Source organism: Stenella coeruleoalba, assembly GCF_951394435.1.
Source record: "Stenella coeruleoalba genome assembly, chromosome: 12".
NCBI classification, from domain to species: domain Eukaryota; kingdom Metazoa; phylum Chordata; class Mammalia; order Artiodactyla; family Delphinidae; genus Stenella; species Stenella coeruleoalba.
Genome location: NC_137158.1, coordinates 17,154,379 through 17,172,726, shown reverse-complemented (window position 1 = coordinate 17,172,726; position 18,348 = coordinate 17,154,379). Strand labels below are relative to the sequence as shown.

The following is an 18,348-nucleotide window of genomic DNA, read 5'->3' as shown; positions in this document are numbered from 1 at the left end:
TGTAACTGGACTTTCTTTAAATATTGATTATAAACTGATTCAGGGGTGTTAAATTACATAGTAAAGGGTTTGATATAACATAAAAGCTCAATAAAAATCAGTTTCAGAATTCTCAAAAGACACTTTTAAAATCATTTAATTAATTATTATATTTTTTTACAAAGCAAGTGGGGACTGGGTCATAAGGAGTGATGTTACTTAGAATTCTACATATGATGTATTTCAATACACTTTTTTTAAAATTAAGCTTCATGTTATATAGATGATTTAGTCATCTAATCTATAATAATGTAGTTTACATATACCAAGTGTATAAATTAAATTAGTATCTTTACATTTTACATCAAAGCTATTTGCTTAATGGTATTAAACGTTTTAAACATGTTGCCAAAAATTTTAATAAGGAAATTTTTAAAGGTTCATGATATGATTGTTTAGTTATATTTATAAATATTCTCACATATCATGGAAGCTAATCATAAGCACAGCTATCATTTTTAAGAACTTACTATGTGTGTTTTTCTCTATTTGTATTGAGATGGAATTTAGGCCCAAGAAAACATCAGAGATTGACATTTTTCCTAGTTTAAATTGAAATTATCTATGTTGAGTACCAAACAAACAAACAAAAAAGAACACTAAAAAATGTTTGTCAAACTCAATTTTATAAACCTTTAGTAAATCTTTTATTAAATTCTTTAAACACATCTGGAGAGCAAACACTTAGGAGATTATATATAATAACATTTTCTTGAATAATATCTTTTTTTTATCTTGTTTCCCTTGTCAGTTTCTTTGTTTTTTTGAATTTTTGAATTTTATTTTTTTATACAGCATGTTCTTATTAGTCATCCATTTTATACACATCATTGTATACATGTCAATCCCAGTCGCCCAATTCATCACACACACCCACATCCCCGCTGCTTTCCCCCCTTGGTGTCCATACGTTTGTTCTCTACTTCTGTGTCTCAATTTCTACCCTGCAAACCAGTTCATCTGTAACATTTTTCTAGGTTTCACATATATGCATTAATATTTGTTTTTCTCTTTCTGACTTACTTCACTCTGTATGACAGTCTCTAGATGCATCCACATCTCTACAAATGACCCAATTTCATTCCTTTTTATGGCTGAGTAATAGTCCATTGTCTATATGTACCACATCTTTTTTATCCATTCATCTGTCGATGGGCATTTAGGTTGCTTCCATGACCTGACTATTGTAAATAGTGCTGCAATGAACATTGGGGTGCGTGTGTCTTTTTGAATTATGGTTTTCTCTGGGTATATGCCCAATAGTGGGTATGCTGGGTCACATGGTAATTCTATTTTTAGTTTTTTAAGGAACCTCCATACTGTTCTCCATAGTGCCTATAACAATTTACATTCCCACCAACAGTGCAAGAGGGTTCCCTTTTTAGAGTTTCATGTTTTGAATTACTTTTTGGCCAGATGTGGATCTTTTCCTTTCACCAAAAAAACGGACTCAATAGTCTTGTTAGTCTTTCCTTCCTTCAACAGTTGCCTTATAGAATCCCTGCACCGGGATTGCGCCGGCACTGCCAGGAAGTGGAAGGAAGGAAATTGGGAAAGTGTCTCCATTCTTCGAGGGCCCATGTCTGAGGGCCCATGTCTGCAGGCAGGACCAGTCTCTTCCAGAAGACATTTCTCCAGTCTTGCTGGGGAATTGCTTGCAGTGGGATCTAGCAGAAGAAGTGTGCTTGTAAAGAAAGAGGCACAGAAGTGGTGTCAGGAAGGAAAGAGGGATGGGAGATGTTACTTGAATTAACCTTTTGAACAGGACTCAGGCCTGAAGGATCAGATGAAATACAGCTGTACACAGGCCTTGAACATCTCTCTAGCAGTTTTTTTCTCCCTGATATATACAGTTTTAAGAAATAGTCTCCTAAGTTCTCAACTTTTAAAACATTTGCCTCCAGAGATATGAGTAAGGAAAAGATGTTACCTCTAGTATATGTTTCTTCTTTTCCTCCTCCATCCTTCCCTTTTAAAAAAAGTTTGCAAAAGGATTATAAGAGCTCCGCCATAATAATTAAAATAAATATATGCCAAAGTTAGAAAGTATCAGTAATTACAAATAGAATATGTTGAAATCTTAATTTTTTAATTTAAACTAACTGAATTTACTTTCAATTGTCAGCCATTTTAGTAGCCTGCAAAAGCTTAAAAAGCGATAATAATAAACAACTGCCACTACTTGTTATTTAACTAATGAAAATTTCTAAGCCTGGAATATTGCCAACTTTATTTATTGTGTGGGGAGGACAGAAGAAATGTTTTTCTCCCCTTTGTCCCTCTTGCTGCCTCTCTAAAGTTTCCTTATGTTCAGCCTGAAGTTAATGGATACTTTATTTAAATGCATGATCATGGGTAAATAGGTATATATTATTAGCTGGTACAAATTGATAAAAATAACAATTTTGGGTGTATACAATGAATCATAGAAAGATTTTTAAGGTGAACTTCATGACTAAGAAGGTAGAGTGTCAAGGCAAGACTCCAAGGGTTCAGATATTAGTGTTGCTAATGTTTCAAACTGTGAAATACAGGCTTGAGCATCTGAGGAAAGAATGACTTTGAAATTTTGTAATGTAGACTGTAATGCAACATCTTCCTAACAAGTCTTTGAAAAGTCTCTATTATTCCCCCCTTATCTACTTCCTCCAAAATGTCTGCTAAAGATAGATATTCCCTCTACAATATTTCAGCATGAGTTAAAACCACCTGTGGCTGTAAAACTCTACAGCATAAGCCTTCCATTTTTGGAAATCCTCTATTTTATAATATCCATCTTTATCTTTGCCTCCATGTAATTGTGATTCATTGTCTATTTCTCAGCACTCTGCAAATTAAATGCAACAAGCCAAATCATTCTGTCTTTATAATTTCTTCCAGCCTAACAATTTTTAATTTCTTTCAACTCTTTTCAAATGGTACTTTTTTGAGTCACTTGATCCTCAAGGTACCTGCTTCTGGAAAAGATCTGCATGCCAATTTTTGAATTAAAATATGCTACCCCAAACTATAGGTATGGCTTGATCTGAATGACAAGAGCAAGATCATCATTTTGTTCTGGAAAACATTTGGTTACGTACAACAAACATGGTAGCCTGAGTAGTAGAACGTTACTTTACTAGGCATTCAGGGAAGAGAAATACAGTTTGCAAATTATGAATTATTTTTAGAAAGCAAAATGATACAAGAAATAGAGTGGCACAAATTTTATATATATATAAATAAGATAAGAGAGAGCTACCTTTTATTTTTTTCTTTAAGACTTTATTTTTTAGAACAGTTTTAGGTTCATGACAAAATCGAGAACATATAGAGATTTCCCTTATACTTCCTGCTACCACACATGCACAGCCTCCCGCATTATCAAAATCCCCACCAGGATGGTACACTTATTACAATTGATGAACCTACACTGACACATCATAATAATCCAAAGTCCATAGTTTACATTGTCATTCATTCTTGGTGTTGTTCATTCTGTGGGTTTAGACAAATGTATAATGACATATATCCATCATTATAGTTTCAAATATAGAGTATTTTCAAGGCCCTAAAAATTCTTTGTGCTTCGCCTCTTCATCCCTTCTGACTCCTGGCAACCAGCGATCCCTTTACTGTCTCCATAGTTTTTCCTTTACCAGAATGCCATATAGTTGGAATCATACAGTATGTGGTCTTTTCTGATCAGCTTCTTTTACTTAGTAATATGCCTTTGATTTCCCTCCATGTCTTATCATGGCTTGATAGCTCATGTCTTTTTAGCACTTAATAATGTTCTATTGTCTGTATGTTCCACAGTTGATTCATTCACCTAATGAAGGATATTTTAGTTGCTTCCAGGTTCTGTCAATTATGAATAAAGTTGCTATTAACATCCGTGTGTGTTTCTGTGTGTGTACATAAGTTTTCATCCTCTTTGGGTAAATATCAAGGAATGCCATTGCTGGATTATCTGGGAGGAGTTTGTTTAATTTTGTATGGAACTGCCAAACAGTGTTTCAAAGTGGCTGTACCATTTTGCACTCCTACCAGCAATGAATGAGAGTTCCTGTCGCTCCATATCCTCACCAACACATGGCATTGTCAGTGTTCTCATTTTGGCCATTCTACTGTGTGTAGTGGTATCTCATTTTTGTTTTAATTGCACTTTCCTGATGATGTATAATGTGGGGCATATTTTCATATGTTTATCTGCCATCTGTATGTTTTTGTTGGTGAGGTGACTTTAAGGTCTATGGCCCATTTTTAGTGGGTTATTTTTCTACTGTTTTAAGAGAGTTATTTTTGTATATTTGGGGTAACAGTCCTTTATCAAGTGCGTCTTTTGCAAATATTTTCTTGCAGTCCATGGCCTGTCTTCTCATTCTCTTGGCATTGTCTTTCATAGAGCAGAAGGAAGCTAGCTTTTGAGTTAGGCCTTGAAAAATAAGACATATCGTAAAGCAGAATTGGAGAAAAATATACCTTCTGGCTGAGGGAGTAGCAAAAGGAAAGAAAATTGATTGAAAAATGTATCAGCTGTTCCAGAATTGAGGGAATGGTGATGTTAACTTAGGATGGCTGGTGAAATATGGGGAAAAAGTGAGACTATAAAGACAATTGAATTCAAATTGTGAAGAGCCCTGAGTGTCATAATGAAAAGTATATGTGTTTGAGCAGTGAAATACAGATTTAGGAAGAGAGGAGTAATCCAGGTTTTGGCTGATGTGACACAATTCACCTCTACTAAATTTACTGTTAACATACTTGTAACTAAATGTTGCTTTTCTAATGCCTTACTTGTATGATTGCATGTAGGACCACAGACCCTGATCTAAATCAGGAGAGCAACACAATCCTGAGAATTTCCATCTTTATAAGGAAACCCATGGCTACAACCTGGCTGGAACTGTGGATATCTTAACGCTAATGCTAGAAGCTCTTTGTCCCACATTTGGCAAGCTATTATCCTTAAAATGTACATAATTGTTTCCCTCATATTTCTTTTAAATTATAAATGAGAGCAGAGGCGTTATGCCTTCTTTGAAGGCTACCTATAAGAAGAGACCTCTACTACACCTAGCAGAATGAAGCAACGAGATTAAATTGAAGCCAGACACTCCAACTGAGTAAGCTATTGCTATTTACACTCTGTGAACCTCTTGGTCTTTACTTGTAAAATAGGAGGGGATAATAAGACCAAACTGATAATATTAATTTGAGGATCACAAATGATAATATATATTTTCTTAGTTCATATTGACATAAGACAGACACTCAATACATGATGGTGTTTATGTATACATATATATTATGTCTATTATTAATATGAGTAATAATTGTATTTCCTTTGAAAATATTCTTATTGAATATTAATTATAATCAAAGACTATATCAGTTGAAATATTACTTTTATATTAAATAATGTATTTGATCCTTTCAACACATTGTTGGGAAGGTACTGTATTAACTCACTTTTGAGCAAGGAAGCAACTTCTGTTAATGAAAGTGGTGACCTCCGAGGGGCCACTAACTGCTGAGATTTCACTTCTCTTGAGTGCTTGGTTTATTTGAAATAAAGCCAACATCACCACATTTGCATGCCACAGACTTACAAGGATATTTCCCTTTTAGAGTTTCTTCTTGGTTGATCAGTTAATTAGAAGTCACAAGACTAGTGCCCACTCCTAAAGCTTAAGCCTGTATCTATTAGACACTATTAATATTTCCATTCTTCTTTAGAAACATTTCTAAAGTTCTTTAAATAAGAAAGGTATTTGGATGCAAAATTGTATGAAAGTGAAGTTTGTTTATTTGTTTTGCTTTTTAAATGTAAACATTCACTCACAATTTTCAAAGGTTAACGACGTTTGTGATTTTTTTTCTTTCTTCTATCTCTGCCAGAAATGACACTTTCCTGTATAAGAAAAGGAAGAGAACATATTTAGAAGTGTTTCTGTATATTGTTGATTTTATATATCAAGTTGCTTTAGGAAGTCATCAATTAGGTCTGCTGTTGGGAACACAAGTCTGAAAAGGCACAATTGTGGTCAGTATTAGGATTAACCTTACATTGACACTAAGCTGGAAATCAAAAGTATTTTCTAGTAATGATCTAGCTTTTCTATTTCATCACTCTTTTCCAAAGCCCCCTTATACCTAGTGATTCTAAATGTGAAAGACTGAGTCAAGATGGGCCATGTCCTCCCATTTGGGGATAATGCTCTTGCTACATTGTTATTTAGTACTTGAAAACTTTACCAAAGTTTTGACAAGACAAAAATATAAGATTTATCCTTTGATCTTTCATGCATGTTCAAGCCAATGGGATCCTTTAGAGAGCCCAGCTTGGTTCATGCTGTTTCCTCACTCCATTCAAAAAAAGTGATTCATATCTCCCACAACATAAACTCAAAATTCCTTAGCCTCAGCCTCACATGTGAGGCTTTGACTATCAGTACAAAAACTTCTTTCCCGTTTTTATTTCTAATAAAACATGAACCCTACCCTTTGGACACACTGAATTGCGCTCCATTTTCCAAAGGTACTTTCCACATTGCTGTCTTCGAGATTTTGTTTATGTTATTTCTTCTATGAGGGGTGTAATCTCTCCCCTTTTCTCTTCCAGTTAATATTCTACCTTGATCCTGCTTGAAATGCTACCGTGGATCTTGAAGTGTGAGGTATGTTTGAGAATTTGGGAAACACATCACTTGGAGAAATTTTGAGTTTTTGACTTCTTGTATTTCAGGTTGGCAACAAGGGTTCATTTTCTAGCTTGCCAACAAGATAGTTCAGTCTGAGTTTTCTGATTTTAAAAATGACACATTTTCATCTGAAAGAAGGACTCACTAGAAGTAAAATCTAATGGGAACATATTGTTTTATTTTAAACATGATTTTTCACTATCACATCATCCCATCCCTAATATCTTGCTGGATTGGTTAGCAGGTAAAATCCCAAATTGGCTGAAGCATTCCACTTCTGCTTCTGGAAAATCCAACACTGTGAGTAGTTCCAGCAAGTATTTACAATTCCCATTGGAACGTGGTGACAATCCATGTTTAATCTTTCCACTCATCATCCTCACCTCTGTATTTATGAACAGCATTCTTACCATGGGTATCATTTCATTTTCATTTTGGTTGAACTGAACAAATTGAACTTCTCAAATAAAGAAGGAGCCATTGAATGAACAGTGTGAAACAAAGACCAGATGCCTGGAGGCACTTAACACACCAGACTATTAGAATGAAGAAGTGTTCAGGGGATGCACCTATACCACATGCTACTCTAAAGTCCATTGAGTATTGAACAGCAACACTTTTTGTCTGTTTTTACTTAGTGCTCATAAGACACTGATTGATTGACTTCCAAATAAAAGGATACATGGTAAAAGTTTAAGTTGTGAAACAAATAAGACCCCTGGAGTTCAAAATTCCTTATCAGTTGGGTTACAATGATGCTTCTTCAGTCTTTAACATTTGCAAATATTTGTCCTCCTGTTGGTATCTCACACTATTCTAAGTGCCACACTAATATCAGCATAAGTATATTATAACATGTGATATAGTATTACAGAAATAAGTTAGAGGACTCGATTAATTATTCCTGGTTAGCTTTGGGCCTGGTTTAGCAATACTAATTATTATTTTAAATTCTGTTGACCTTATAAATGTTTTATCAACCATCTATTAAATAATCAATCAGATATTTAGGGCAGTAAAGTCGAATAAATTTCTAAATCATGTACAGAGTGAGCTAGCTTTGTAATAAAACAGAACGCATTCTAAGCACATGAACGTTCCATTTATGTAGTTCATTTACAAGTGTAATTTCTCAGGGTCAAAGCAGTTCATTATGTTTTATGAATCTTCAGAAACCATTAAGAATGTACGTTGATATGCATAAGCTTGGGTGCATTCTAACACTGTGCGTATTCAAATAGGATTACTATTTAATCCTATCATAAAAATAATGCAATCAGCTTGTGATTTTCTTTCCCCTTAAAATATTTCACACATGTTACCTTTTTAATCTTTAACTACTACCACATATTTGTTTCAACAAGGTCTACAAATTCTTCTAACTCAATAATAAAATTTCAGTGGGGTCAACCTTTTTTCTTTATTGTTTTTGTCTTATTTAATGTAGTAATGCTTCATAGTGCATTTTTGTCTTTGTGTGCTTTTTAATAGCTTTGTCAGCAGGAGTGAGATACAAAACATTTAATAAGTGGTAAGGCAAGAGCACTAACCAGTCACCCTGGATTCTTAACTAGTCCCCAGGATGCCACAGCTAACCAGAACAAAAGCTAACATGGTTTTGGTTGACCAGGTGTGCTTGGTTGCAAATTATCCCTGCTCTGAAGGGGATGCCCTGCTCTGTGATTTGGGTGCCCAGAAGCACAATGACACTAGAATACGCCCTAATGTCTCTCGAAGAACGTAAAGTTCTTATTTTTTGGCACCAAAGTATAAAGTCATTATTTGGTGATTTGTTGTTTACTTCTGGTTCTTTCAGATACATTTTCAGGGCTATTTTCATTATAAAGATACTATGTATAATTTGGAAGACACCATTTTCCATCAGCTATGCAATATTTAGTCTTCCACTATGTGGCCTATGAGAATACTTGTCATGTGAGGAGTCAGAAAAATCAGGGTCTCAGACCCAGCTTTGCTGCTAACTAATATTGTATTCACAGATTAATGCTATCTTTTGAACTTCTGTCTCTTTTCTTGCAAAACCTAGGATTTCAAATTACCTATCTGTAATTACTCATGTGGCTTTTTAATTGATTGGAAATATGTCTGAAATAAAGTCAGATATTTCTAGATGTAAAATAGAGATGTTATTTCATTATGAAAAAGGGAACATTCATCATCGATACTATTTTAAGGCCATAATTCTAGAGGAATTTTTAGTTATGTGCTGAAATCTCAGTGCTTTAACTAACTTCAAGCTCATGTCTCAAATTCCATGCTCACTGGAGTTAACAGGCCTTACTTCTTCTATTTTTTTACCATTTAGATATTAAATTTTCAATTCTACCAAGCAGTAAGGGGCAGTGGAATTAGTAAAGATATATTAAGCAGCATATAGAGAATTTCTCTTCATCTTTTAATGGAATCTTAACTTCATTTTTAATCTGTGATCATTTCCCTTGTATTGATTTTAAGTTCGATTTTGTTCGAACACTGAAGATATAATCATCTAAGCACTTTCATAATATTAATATGATTGCAAGACACATTCCTGAGGAAACACATATTTGAAAATAATTTAGTATATAGTTATATGAAAATGCTACTACAAATGACAAATAAGTTGTATCTGATAATGTAGTTGCATCTGGTCATTCAAGTCGGTTTGGAAGGTATTAGGGAACACCTTGTTAGCAGTTTGGGGCAGAGGTTCTCAAACACAGCTTTGAAAATTAGACTAAGCTGGGGAACTGTGAAGTAATACTGGTATACGAGCTCTGCCTGAGAACAATTCATTTAGAATTTCTTGAAACATTAAGCTGGAATAAAAATATGTACCTAAAATAAATTAAAATGCCATTTATTTGAGCTATTACATGATAGAGACATTAAGGCAATGGTCTCCAAACCTTACTGCATATTGGAATCACATGGGGACTCTTCAGAAACTACTGATACCTGTATTGCCTCCCACATATTCTGATCTAATTAGTTCGAGGTGCAGCATGGGCATGAGATTTTTTAAATCTCTGCAGTTGATACTAACGTGAAGCAATGTCTGGAAACCATTGCATTAAAGAATGCTCCTTCTATCATATAGAAGGAGCATTATAAATATAAATATCGATATATTTTGCTATTTATAATAATTACATGTTAAAAATGGGAAAATCTAAAAACTAACTCTTCAGAGAGCTCTAAAAAGAAACAGAAATAGAAGAAGCTCAGAATGGAGTATTCCAGGTTTATTGGACACAAGTATTGCTCCAGGTATGGTGAACAAAATCCATTTCTTCAGAAATCTATTTTTTCCACGTACGTGGCATAATTTTTGTGGGGGTTTTTTTTTTTAGCTTTTTAACACATTTGTAATAATATAAGCTGTTTAGAAAATTGGAAATATTGGGAGCTGTCAATGTGAAAAACAGACAAGTTGCCTAATTTTTATTGCCAATTCATCTGGATTATTATTTTCACTTGCTTGACTTGAAATTTCAAGGTTAGATTCAGGTTAGCTAATGCCAATGGATATCCCTTTTCAAAAAATGTTTCGACTTATTTTTTTAACAACCCCAGTCCTATTCATTAATGGACAAAACAGATTATTTTTCACTTGTTGTCTCTTGGTAATTTTCAACAGGTAGGTAGCATAAAGTCTTGCTGTATATGTTTTGAATCGTATTGGAAGATTATTCGTACTTTCAGCAATTTTGTTTTATTTCGTTTTGATTTAATTTGTTTAGGAAAATCTATAATGGGCGTGAAAGGAATGTAGTGATTTGAGTGAAACACATTACTCTTGGTGAAAATAGGTGTCTATTGTTGACTTTGAAACCAAATCTTTCGTTATTAACAGGAAGGATGAAATTGAGGAAGCTGCAATCATTAGGTGATCATTGAAGATGGCCCGTAAAAGTGCTTGAGCAGGGAATTCCTTGGCAGTCCAAGTGGTTAGGATGCCACACTTCCACTGTTGGGAGCCGGGGTTTGATCCGTGTCCGGGGAACTTGTGGGACCTAAGATCCCGCAAGCCATGTGGCGCCAAGCCATAAAAAAAAAGTGCTTGGGCAAAGAGGGACTTCAATGTCACTTGGCAATGGGCACGGCTGAGAATACACAGAAAAAAAGTGTCGATGTGTTATCAATATAACAGATACTTCGGAGGGCCTGGATTTTTTTTTTTTTAAATCTTTATTGGAGTGTAATTGCTTTACAATGGTGTGTTAGTTTCTGCTTTATAACAAAGGGAATCAGTTATACATATACATATATCCCCATATCCCCTCCCTCTTGCATCTCCCTCCCTCCCACCCTCCCTATCCCACCCCTCTAGGTGGTCGCAAAGCACCGAGCTGAACTCCCTGTGCCATGTGGCTGCTTCCCACTAGCTATCTGTTTTACGTTTGGTAGTGTATATATGTCCATGCCTCTCTCTCGCTTTGTCACAGCTTACCCTTCCCGCTCCCCATATCCTCAAATCCATTCTCTAGTAGGTCTTTGTCTTTATTCCTATCTTACCCCTAGGTTCTTCATGACCATTTTTTTTTTTCTTCTTAGATTCCATATATATGTGTTAGCATACGGTATTTGTTTTTCTCTTTCTGACTTACTTCACTCTGTATGACAAACACTAGGTCCATCCACCTCACTACAAATAACTCAATTTCGTTTCTTTTTATGGCTGAGTAATATTCCATTGTATATATTTGCCACATCTTCTTTATGCATTCATCCGATGATGGACACTTAGGTTGCTTCCATCTCCTGGCTATTGTAAATAGAGCTGCAATGAACATTTTGGTACATGACTCTTTTTGAATTATGGTTTTCTCAGGGTATATGTCCAGTAGTGGGATTGCTGGGTCGTATGGTAGTTCTACTTATAGTTTTTCAAGGAACCTCCATACTGTATTCCATAGTGGCTATATCAATTTACATTCCCAACAGCAGTGCAAGAGTGTTCCCTTTTCTTCACACCCTCTCCAGCATTAATAGTTTCTAGATTTTTTGATGATGGCCATTCTGACTCGTGTCACATGATATCTCATTGTAGTTTTGATTTGCATTTCTCTAATGATTAATGATGTTGAGCATTCTTTCATGTGTTTGTTGGCAGTCTGTATATCATCTTTGGAGAAATGTCTATTTAGGTCTTCTGCCCATTTTTGGATTGGGTTTTTTGTTTATTTGTTATTGAGTTGCATGAGTTGCTTGTAAATTTTAGAGATTAATCCTTTGTCAGTTGCTTCATTTGCAAATATTTTCTACCATTCTGAAGGTTGTCTTTTGATCTTGTTTATGGTTTCCTTTGCTGTGCAAAAGCTTTGAAGTTTCATTAGGTCCCATTTGTTTATTTTTGTTTTTATTTCCATTTCTCTCGGAGGAGGGCCAAAAAGGATGTTGCTGTGATTTATGTCATAGAGTGTTCTTCCTATGTTTTCCTCTAAGAGTTTGACAGTTTCTGGCCTTGCTTTTAGATCTTTAATCCATTTTGAGCTTATTTTTGTGTATGGTGTTAGGGAGTGTTCTAATCTCATGCTTTTACATGTACCTGTCCAGTTTTCCCAGCACCACTTATTGAACAGGCTGTCTTTTCTCCACTGTATATTCTTGCCTCCTTTATCAAAGATAAGGTGACCATATGTGCGTGGGTTTATCTCTGGGCTTTCTATCCTGGTCCATTGATCTATATTTCTGTTTTTGTGCCATTACCATACTGTCTTGATTACTGTAGCTTTGTAGTATAGTCTGAAATCAGGGAGCCTGATACCTCCAGCTCCATTTTTCGTTCTCAAGATTGCTTTGGCTATTTAGGGTCTTTTGTGTTTCCATACAAATTGTGAAATTTTTTGTTCTAGTTCTGTGAAAAATGCCAGTGGTAGTTTGATAGGGATTGCATTAAATCTGTAGATTGCTTTGGGTAGTAGAGTCATTTTCACAATGTTGATTCTTCCAATCCAAGAACATGGTATATCTCTCCATCTATTTGGATCATCTTTAATTTCTTTCATCAGTGACTCGTAATTTTCTGCATACAGGTCTTTTGTCTCCTCAGGTAGGTTTATTCCTATATATTTTATTCTTTTTGTTGCAATGGTAAATGGGAGTGTGTTGTTAATTTCATTTTCAGATTTTTCATCATTAGTGTATAGGAATGCCAGAGATTTCTGTGCATTAATTTTGTATCCTGCTACTTTACCAAATTCATTGATTAGCTCTAGTAGTTTTCTGGTAGCATCTTTGGGATTCTCTATGTATAGTATCATGTCATCTGCAAACAGTGACAGCTTTACTTCTTTTCCAATTTGGATTCCTTTTATATCTTTTTCTTCTCTGATTGCTGTGGCTAAAACTTCCAAAACTATGTTGAATAAGAGTAGTGAGAGTGGGCAACCTTGTCTTGTTCCTGATCTTAGTGGAAATGCTTTCAGTTTTTCACCATTGAGGACGATGTTGGCTATACGTTTGTCATATATGGCCTTTATTAGGTTGAGGAAAGTTCCCTCTATGCCTACTTTCTGCAGGGTTTTTTACCATAAATGGGTGTTGAATTTTGCCAAAAGCTTTCTCTGCATCTATTGAGATGATCATATGGTTTTTCTCCTTCAATTTGTTAATATGGTGTATCACGTTGATTGATTTGCGTATATTGAAGAATCATTGCATTCCTGGAATAAACCCCACTTGATCATGGTGTATGATCCTTTTAATGTGCTGTTGGATTCTGTTTACTAGTATTTTGTTGAGGATTTTTGCATATATGTTCATCAGTGATATTGGCCTGTAGTTTTCTTTCTTTGTGACATCTTTGTGTGGTTTTGGTATCAAGGTGATGGTGGTCTCATAGAATGAGTTTGGGAGTGTTCCTCCCTCTGCTATATTTTGGAAGAGTTTGAGAAGGATAGGTATTAGCTCTTCTCTAAATGTTTGATAGAATTCGCCCGTGAAGCCATCTGGTCCTGGGCTTTTGTTTGTTGGAAGATTTTTACTCGCAGTCTCAGTTTCAGTGCTTGTGATTGGTCAGTTCACATTTTCTATTTCTTCCTGGTTCAATATCAGCAGATTGTGCCTTTCTAAAAATTTATCCATTTCTTCCAGGTTGTCCATTTTATTGGCATAGAGTTGCTTGTAGTAATCTCTCATGATCTTTTGTATTTCTGCAGTGTCAGTTGTTACTCTTTATCATTTCTAATTCTGTTGATTTGAGTCTTCTCCCTTTTTTTCTTGATGAGTCTGGCTAATGGTTTATCAATTTTGTTTATCTGCTCAAAGAACCAGCTTTTAGTTTTATTGATCTTTGCTATCGTTTCCTTCATTTATTTTTCATTTATTTGTGATCTGATCTTTATGATTTCTTTCCTTCTGCTAACTTTGGACTTTTGTTGTTCTTCTTTCTCTAGTTCCTTTAGGTTTAAGGTTAGGTTGTTTATTTGAGATGTTTCTTGTTTCTTGAGGTAGGATTTTATTGCTATAAACTTCCCACTAAGAACTGCTTTTGCTGCATCCCATAGGTTTTGGGTCATCGTGTTTCCATTGTCATTTGTTTCTAGGTATTTTTTGATTTCCTCTTTGATTTCTTCAGTGATCACTTCGTTATTGAGTAGTGTATTGTTTAGCCTCCATGTGTTTGTATTTTTTACAGATCTTTTCCTGTAATTGATATCTAGTCTCATAGCGTTGTGGTTGGAAAAGATACTTGATACAATTTCAATTTTCTTAAATTTACTAAGGCTTGATTTGTGTCCCAAGATATGATCTATCCTGGAGAGTGTTCCATGAGCACTTGAGAAAAATGTGTATTCTGTTGTTTTTGGATGGAATGTCCTATAAATATCCATTAAGTCCATCTTGTTTAATGTATCATTTAAAGCTTGTGTTTCTTTATTTATTTTCATTTTGGATGATCTGTCCATTGGTGAAAGTGAGGTGTTAAAGTTCCCTACTATGAATGTGTTATTGTCGATTTCCCCTTTTATGGCTGTTAGTATTTGCCTTATGTATTGAGGTGCTCCTATGTTGGGTGCATAAATATTTACAATAGTTATATCTTCTTGGATTGATCCCTGGATCATTATGTAGTGTCCTACTTTGTCTCTTGTAATAGTCTTTGTTTTAACGTCTATTGTGTTTGATATGAGAATTGCGATTTCAGCTTTCTTTTGATTTCCATTTGCATGGAATATCTTTTTCCATCCCCTCACTTTCACTTTGTATGTTTCCCTAGGTCTGAAGTGGGTCTCTTATAGACAGCATATATATGGGTCTTGTTTTTGTATCCATTCAGCCAGTCTGTGTCTTTTGGTGGGAGCATTTAATCCATTTAAATTTAAGGTAATTATCGATATGTATGTTCCTATTCCCATCTTATTAATTATTGTGGGTTCATTATTGTAGGTCTTTTCCTTCTCTTGTGTTTCTTGCCTGGAGAAGCTCCTTTAGCATTTGTTGTAAATCTGGTTTGGTGGTGCTGAACTCTCTCAGCTTTTGCTTTTCTGTAAAGGTTTTAATTTCTCCATTAAATCTGAAGGAGATCCTTGCTGGGTAGAGTAATCTTGGTTGTAGGTTTTGCTCCTTCATCACTTTAAATATGTCCTGCCACTCCCTTCTGGCTTGCAGAGTTTCTGCTGAAAGATCAGCTGTTAACTTTATGGGGATGCCCTTGTGTGCCATTTGTTGTTTTTCCCTCGCTGCTTTTAATATCCTTTCTTTGTATTTAATTTTTGACAGTTTGATTAATATGTGTCTTGGCATGTTTCTCCTTGGAGTTATCCTGTATGGGACTCTTTGTGCTTCCTGGACTTAATTAATTATTTCCTTTACCATATTAGGGAAGTTTTCAACTATAATCTCTTCAAATATTTTCTCAGTCCCTTTCTTTTTCTCTTCTTCTTCTGGGACCCCTATAATTCGAATGTTGGTGCATTTAATGTTGTCCCAGAGGTCTCTGAGACTGTCCTCAGTTCTTTTCATTCTTTTTTCTTTATTCTGCTCTGCAGGAGTTATTTCCACTATGTTATCTTCCAGGTCACTTATCCGTTCTTCTGCCTCAGTTATTCTGCAATTGATCCCTTCTAGAGTATTTTTAATTTCGTTTATTGTGTTGTTCATCATTGATTGTTTCCTCTTTAGTTCTTCTAGGTCCTTGTCAAATGTTTCTTGCATTTTGTCTATTCTATCTCCAAGATTTTGGATCATCTTTACTATCATTATTCTGAATTCTTTTTCAGGTAGACTGCCTATTTCCTCTTCATTTGTTAGGTCTGGTGGGTTTTTATCTTGCTCCTTCATCTGCTGTGTGTTTTTATGTCTTCTAATTTTGCTTATCTTACTGTGTTTGGGGTTTCCTTTTTGCAGGCTGCAGGGTCGTAGTTCCCGTTGTTTTTGGTGTGTGTCTCCAGTGGCTAACGTTGGTTCAGTGGGTTGTGTAGGCTTCCTGGTGGAGGGAACTAGTGCCTGTGTTCTAGTGGATGAGGCTGGATCTTGTCTTTCTGGTGGGCAGGTCCATGTGTGGTGGTGTGTTTTGGAGTGTCTGTGGCCTTATTATGATTTTAGGCAGCCTCTCTACTAATGGGTGGGGTTGTGTTCCTGTCTTGCTAGTTTTTTGGCATAGGATGTCCAGCACTGTAGCTTGTTGGTCGTTGAGTGAAGCTGTGTGTTGGTGGTGAGATGGAGAAATCTGGGAGACTTTTGCCATTTGATATTACATGGAGCTGGGAGGTCTCTTGTGGACCAGTGTCCTGAAGTTGGCTCTCCCACCTCAGAGGCACAGCAGTGACTCCTGGCTATAGCACCAAGAGCCTTTCATCCACACGGCTCAGAATAAAAGGAGGAAAAATAGGAAAGAAAGAAAAAGAGGATAAAATAAAAAAAAAAGATAAAATAATTAAAATGAAAAACAATTATTAAGAAAAAAAATTTTTTAAGTAAAACAAAAATACAAATAAAAAAACGGACGGACAGAACCCTAGGACAAATGGTGAAGGCGAAGCTCTACAGATAAAACCTCACACAGAAGCATACACACAGGCACTCACAAAAAGAGAAAAAGGGGAAAAAATAATGAATCTTGCTCTCAAACTCCACCCCCTCAATTTGGGATGATTCGTTCTGTATTCAGGTATTCCACAGATGCAGGGCACATCAAGTTGATTGTGGAGCTTTAATCCGCTGCTCCTGAGGCTGCTGGGAGAGATTTCCCTTCCTCTTTGTTCGCACAGCTCCCGGGCTTCAGCTTTGGATTTGGCGCCGCCTCTACGTGTAGGTCACCGGAGGGCGTCTGTTCTTCACTCCGACAGGGAGGGGTTAAAGGAGCAGCTTATTCGAGGGCTCTGGCTCACTCAGGCTGGAGGTGGGAGGGGCACTGAGTGTGGGGCGGGCCTGCTGCGGCAGACGCCAGCGTGACGTTGCGCCAGCGTGATGTTGCACTAGCCTGAGGCATGCCGTGCATTCTCCCGGGGAAGTTGTCCCTGTATCCCGGGACCCTGGCACTGGCGGGCTGCACAGGCTCCCGGGAGGGGCATTGTGACTTGTGTTTGCACACACGCTTCTTGGTGGCAGCAGCAGCAGCCTTAGCGTCCCATGTCCGTCGCTGGGGTCCGCCCTTTTAGCTGTGGCTCGCGCCTGTCTCTGGAGCTCCTTTAAGCAGTGCTCTTAATCTCCTCTACTTGCGCACCTGGAAACAAAGAGGGAAGAAAAAGTCTCTTGCCTCTCCGGCAGCTGCAGACTTTTCCTGGACTCCCTCCTGGCTAAACGTGGCGCACTAACCCCCTGCAGGCTGTGTTCACGCCGCCAACCCCAGTCTTCTCCCTGCGCTCCGATGGAAGCCAGAGCCTCAGCTCCCAGCCTCGCCCGCCCCAGCGTGTGAGCAGACAAGCCTCTCGGTCTGGTGAGTACCAGTCGGTCGGCACAGATCCTCTGTGTGGGAATCTCTCCGCTTTGCCCTCCGCACCCCTGTTGCTGTGCTCTCCTCTGTGGCTTCGAAGCTTCCCCACTTCGCCACCTGCAGTCTCCGCCCGTGAAGGGGCTTCTAGTGTGTGGAAACCATTCCTCCTTCACAGCTCCCTTCCACTGGTGCAGGTCCCGTCCCTATTCTTTTGTCTCTTTTTCTTTTGCGTTACCCAGGTATGTGGGGAGTTTCTTGCCTTTTGGGAGGTCTGAGGTCTTCCGCCAGCGTTCAGTAGATGTTCTGTAGGAGTTGTTCCACATGTAGATGTATTTCTGGTGTATCTGTGGGGAGGAAGGTGATCTCCGCGTCTTACTCTTCCGCCATCTTCCCCCTCTCCCGGGCCTGGATCTTTAATACCATCAATACGTTTAAAATAACAGTTCCTCCTAGTATTTGGTAAAAATCTAAATGCTATCCCTTATGTCTTAGGATACTTTAATGATTTGGTTTTGATATGGTCTATAGTTTGTAAGCAAAATAAGAGTTATAAATTTGTAAACTGTGGGAAGGTGGCAACCTCAGCAAGAGCCTGGTACCCTGTCTCTGCTGCTCATCCAATTATGGCTAATTATTAGAACCTTAAGTATATGTCATCATATATCACATAGAGCTGTACTGCATATAGCCAAGACCTTTAAAGTAGGGTGTCTTTGATCAAGACCTTAATAAACAGAACCT

At 36.9% G+C, this 18,348-nt stretch overlaps 1 protein-coding gene across 3 annotated transcripts in view; it reads left to right on the top strand.

Annotated features, from left to right (window-relative positions):
- The window catches only part of LOC307195514 (uncharacterized protein), a 169,349-nt gene that overhangs the window by 84,257 nt on the left and 66,744 nt on the right, over positions 1–18,348 (top strand). For 2 of the 3 annotated variants that reach the window (XM_079939627.1, XM_079939625.1), the window contains exon 2: positions 6,647–6,701. In XM_079939627.1, the coding sequence (XP_079795753.1) occupies positions 6,675–6,701 (27 nt within the window). In that variant the 5' untranslated portion in view covers positions 6,647–6,674. Of the gene's footprint in view, positions 1–4,852; positions 5,148–5,922; positions 6,068–6,646; positions 6,702–18,348 lie in introns of those variants that run through there. The other variant, XM_079939626.1, reaches the window with a different exon arrangement.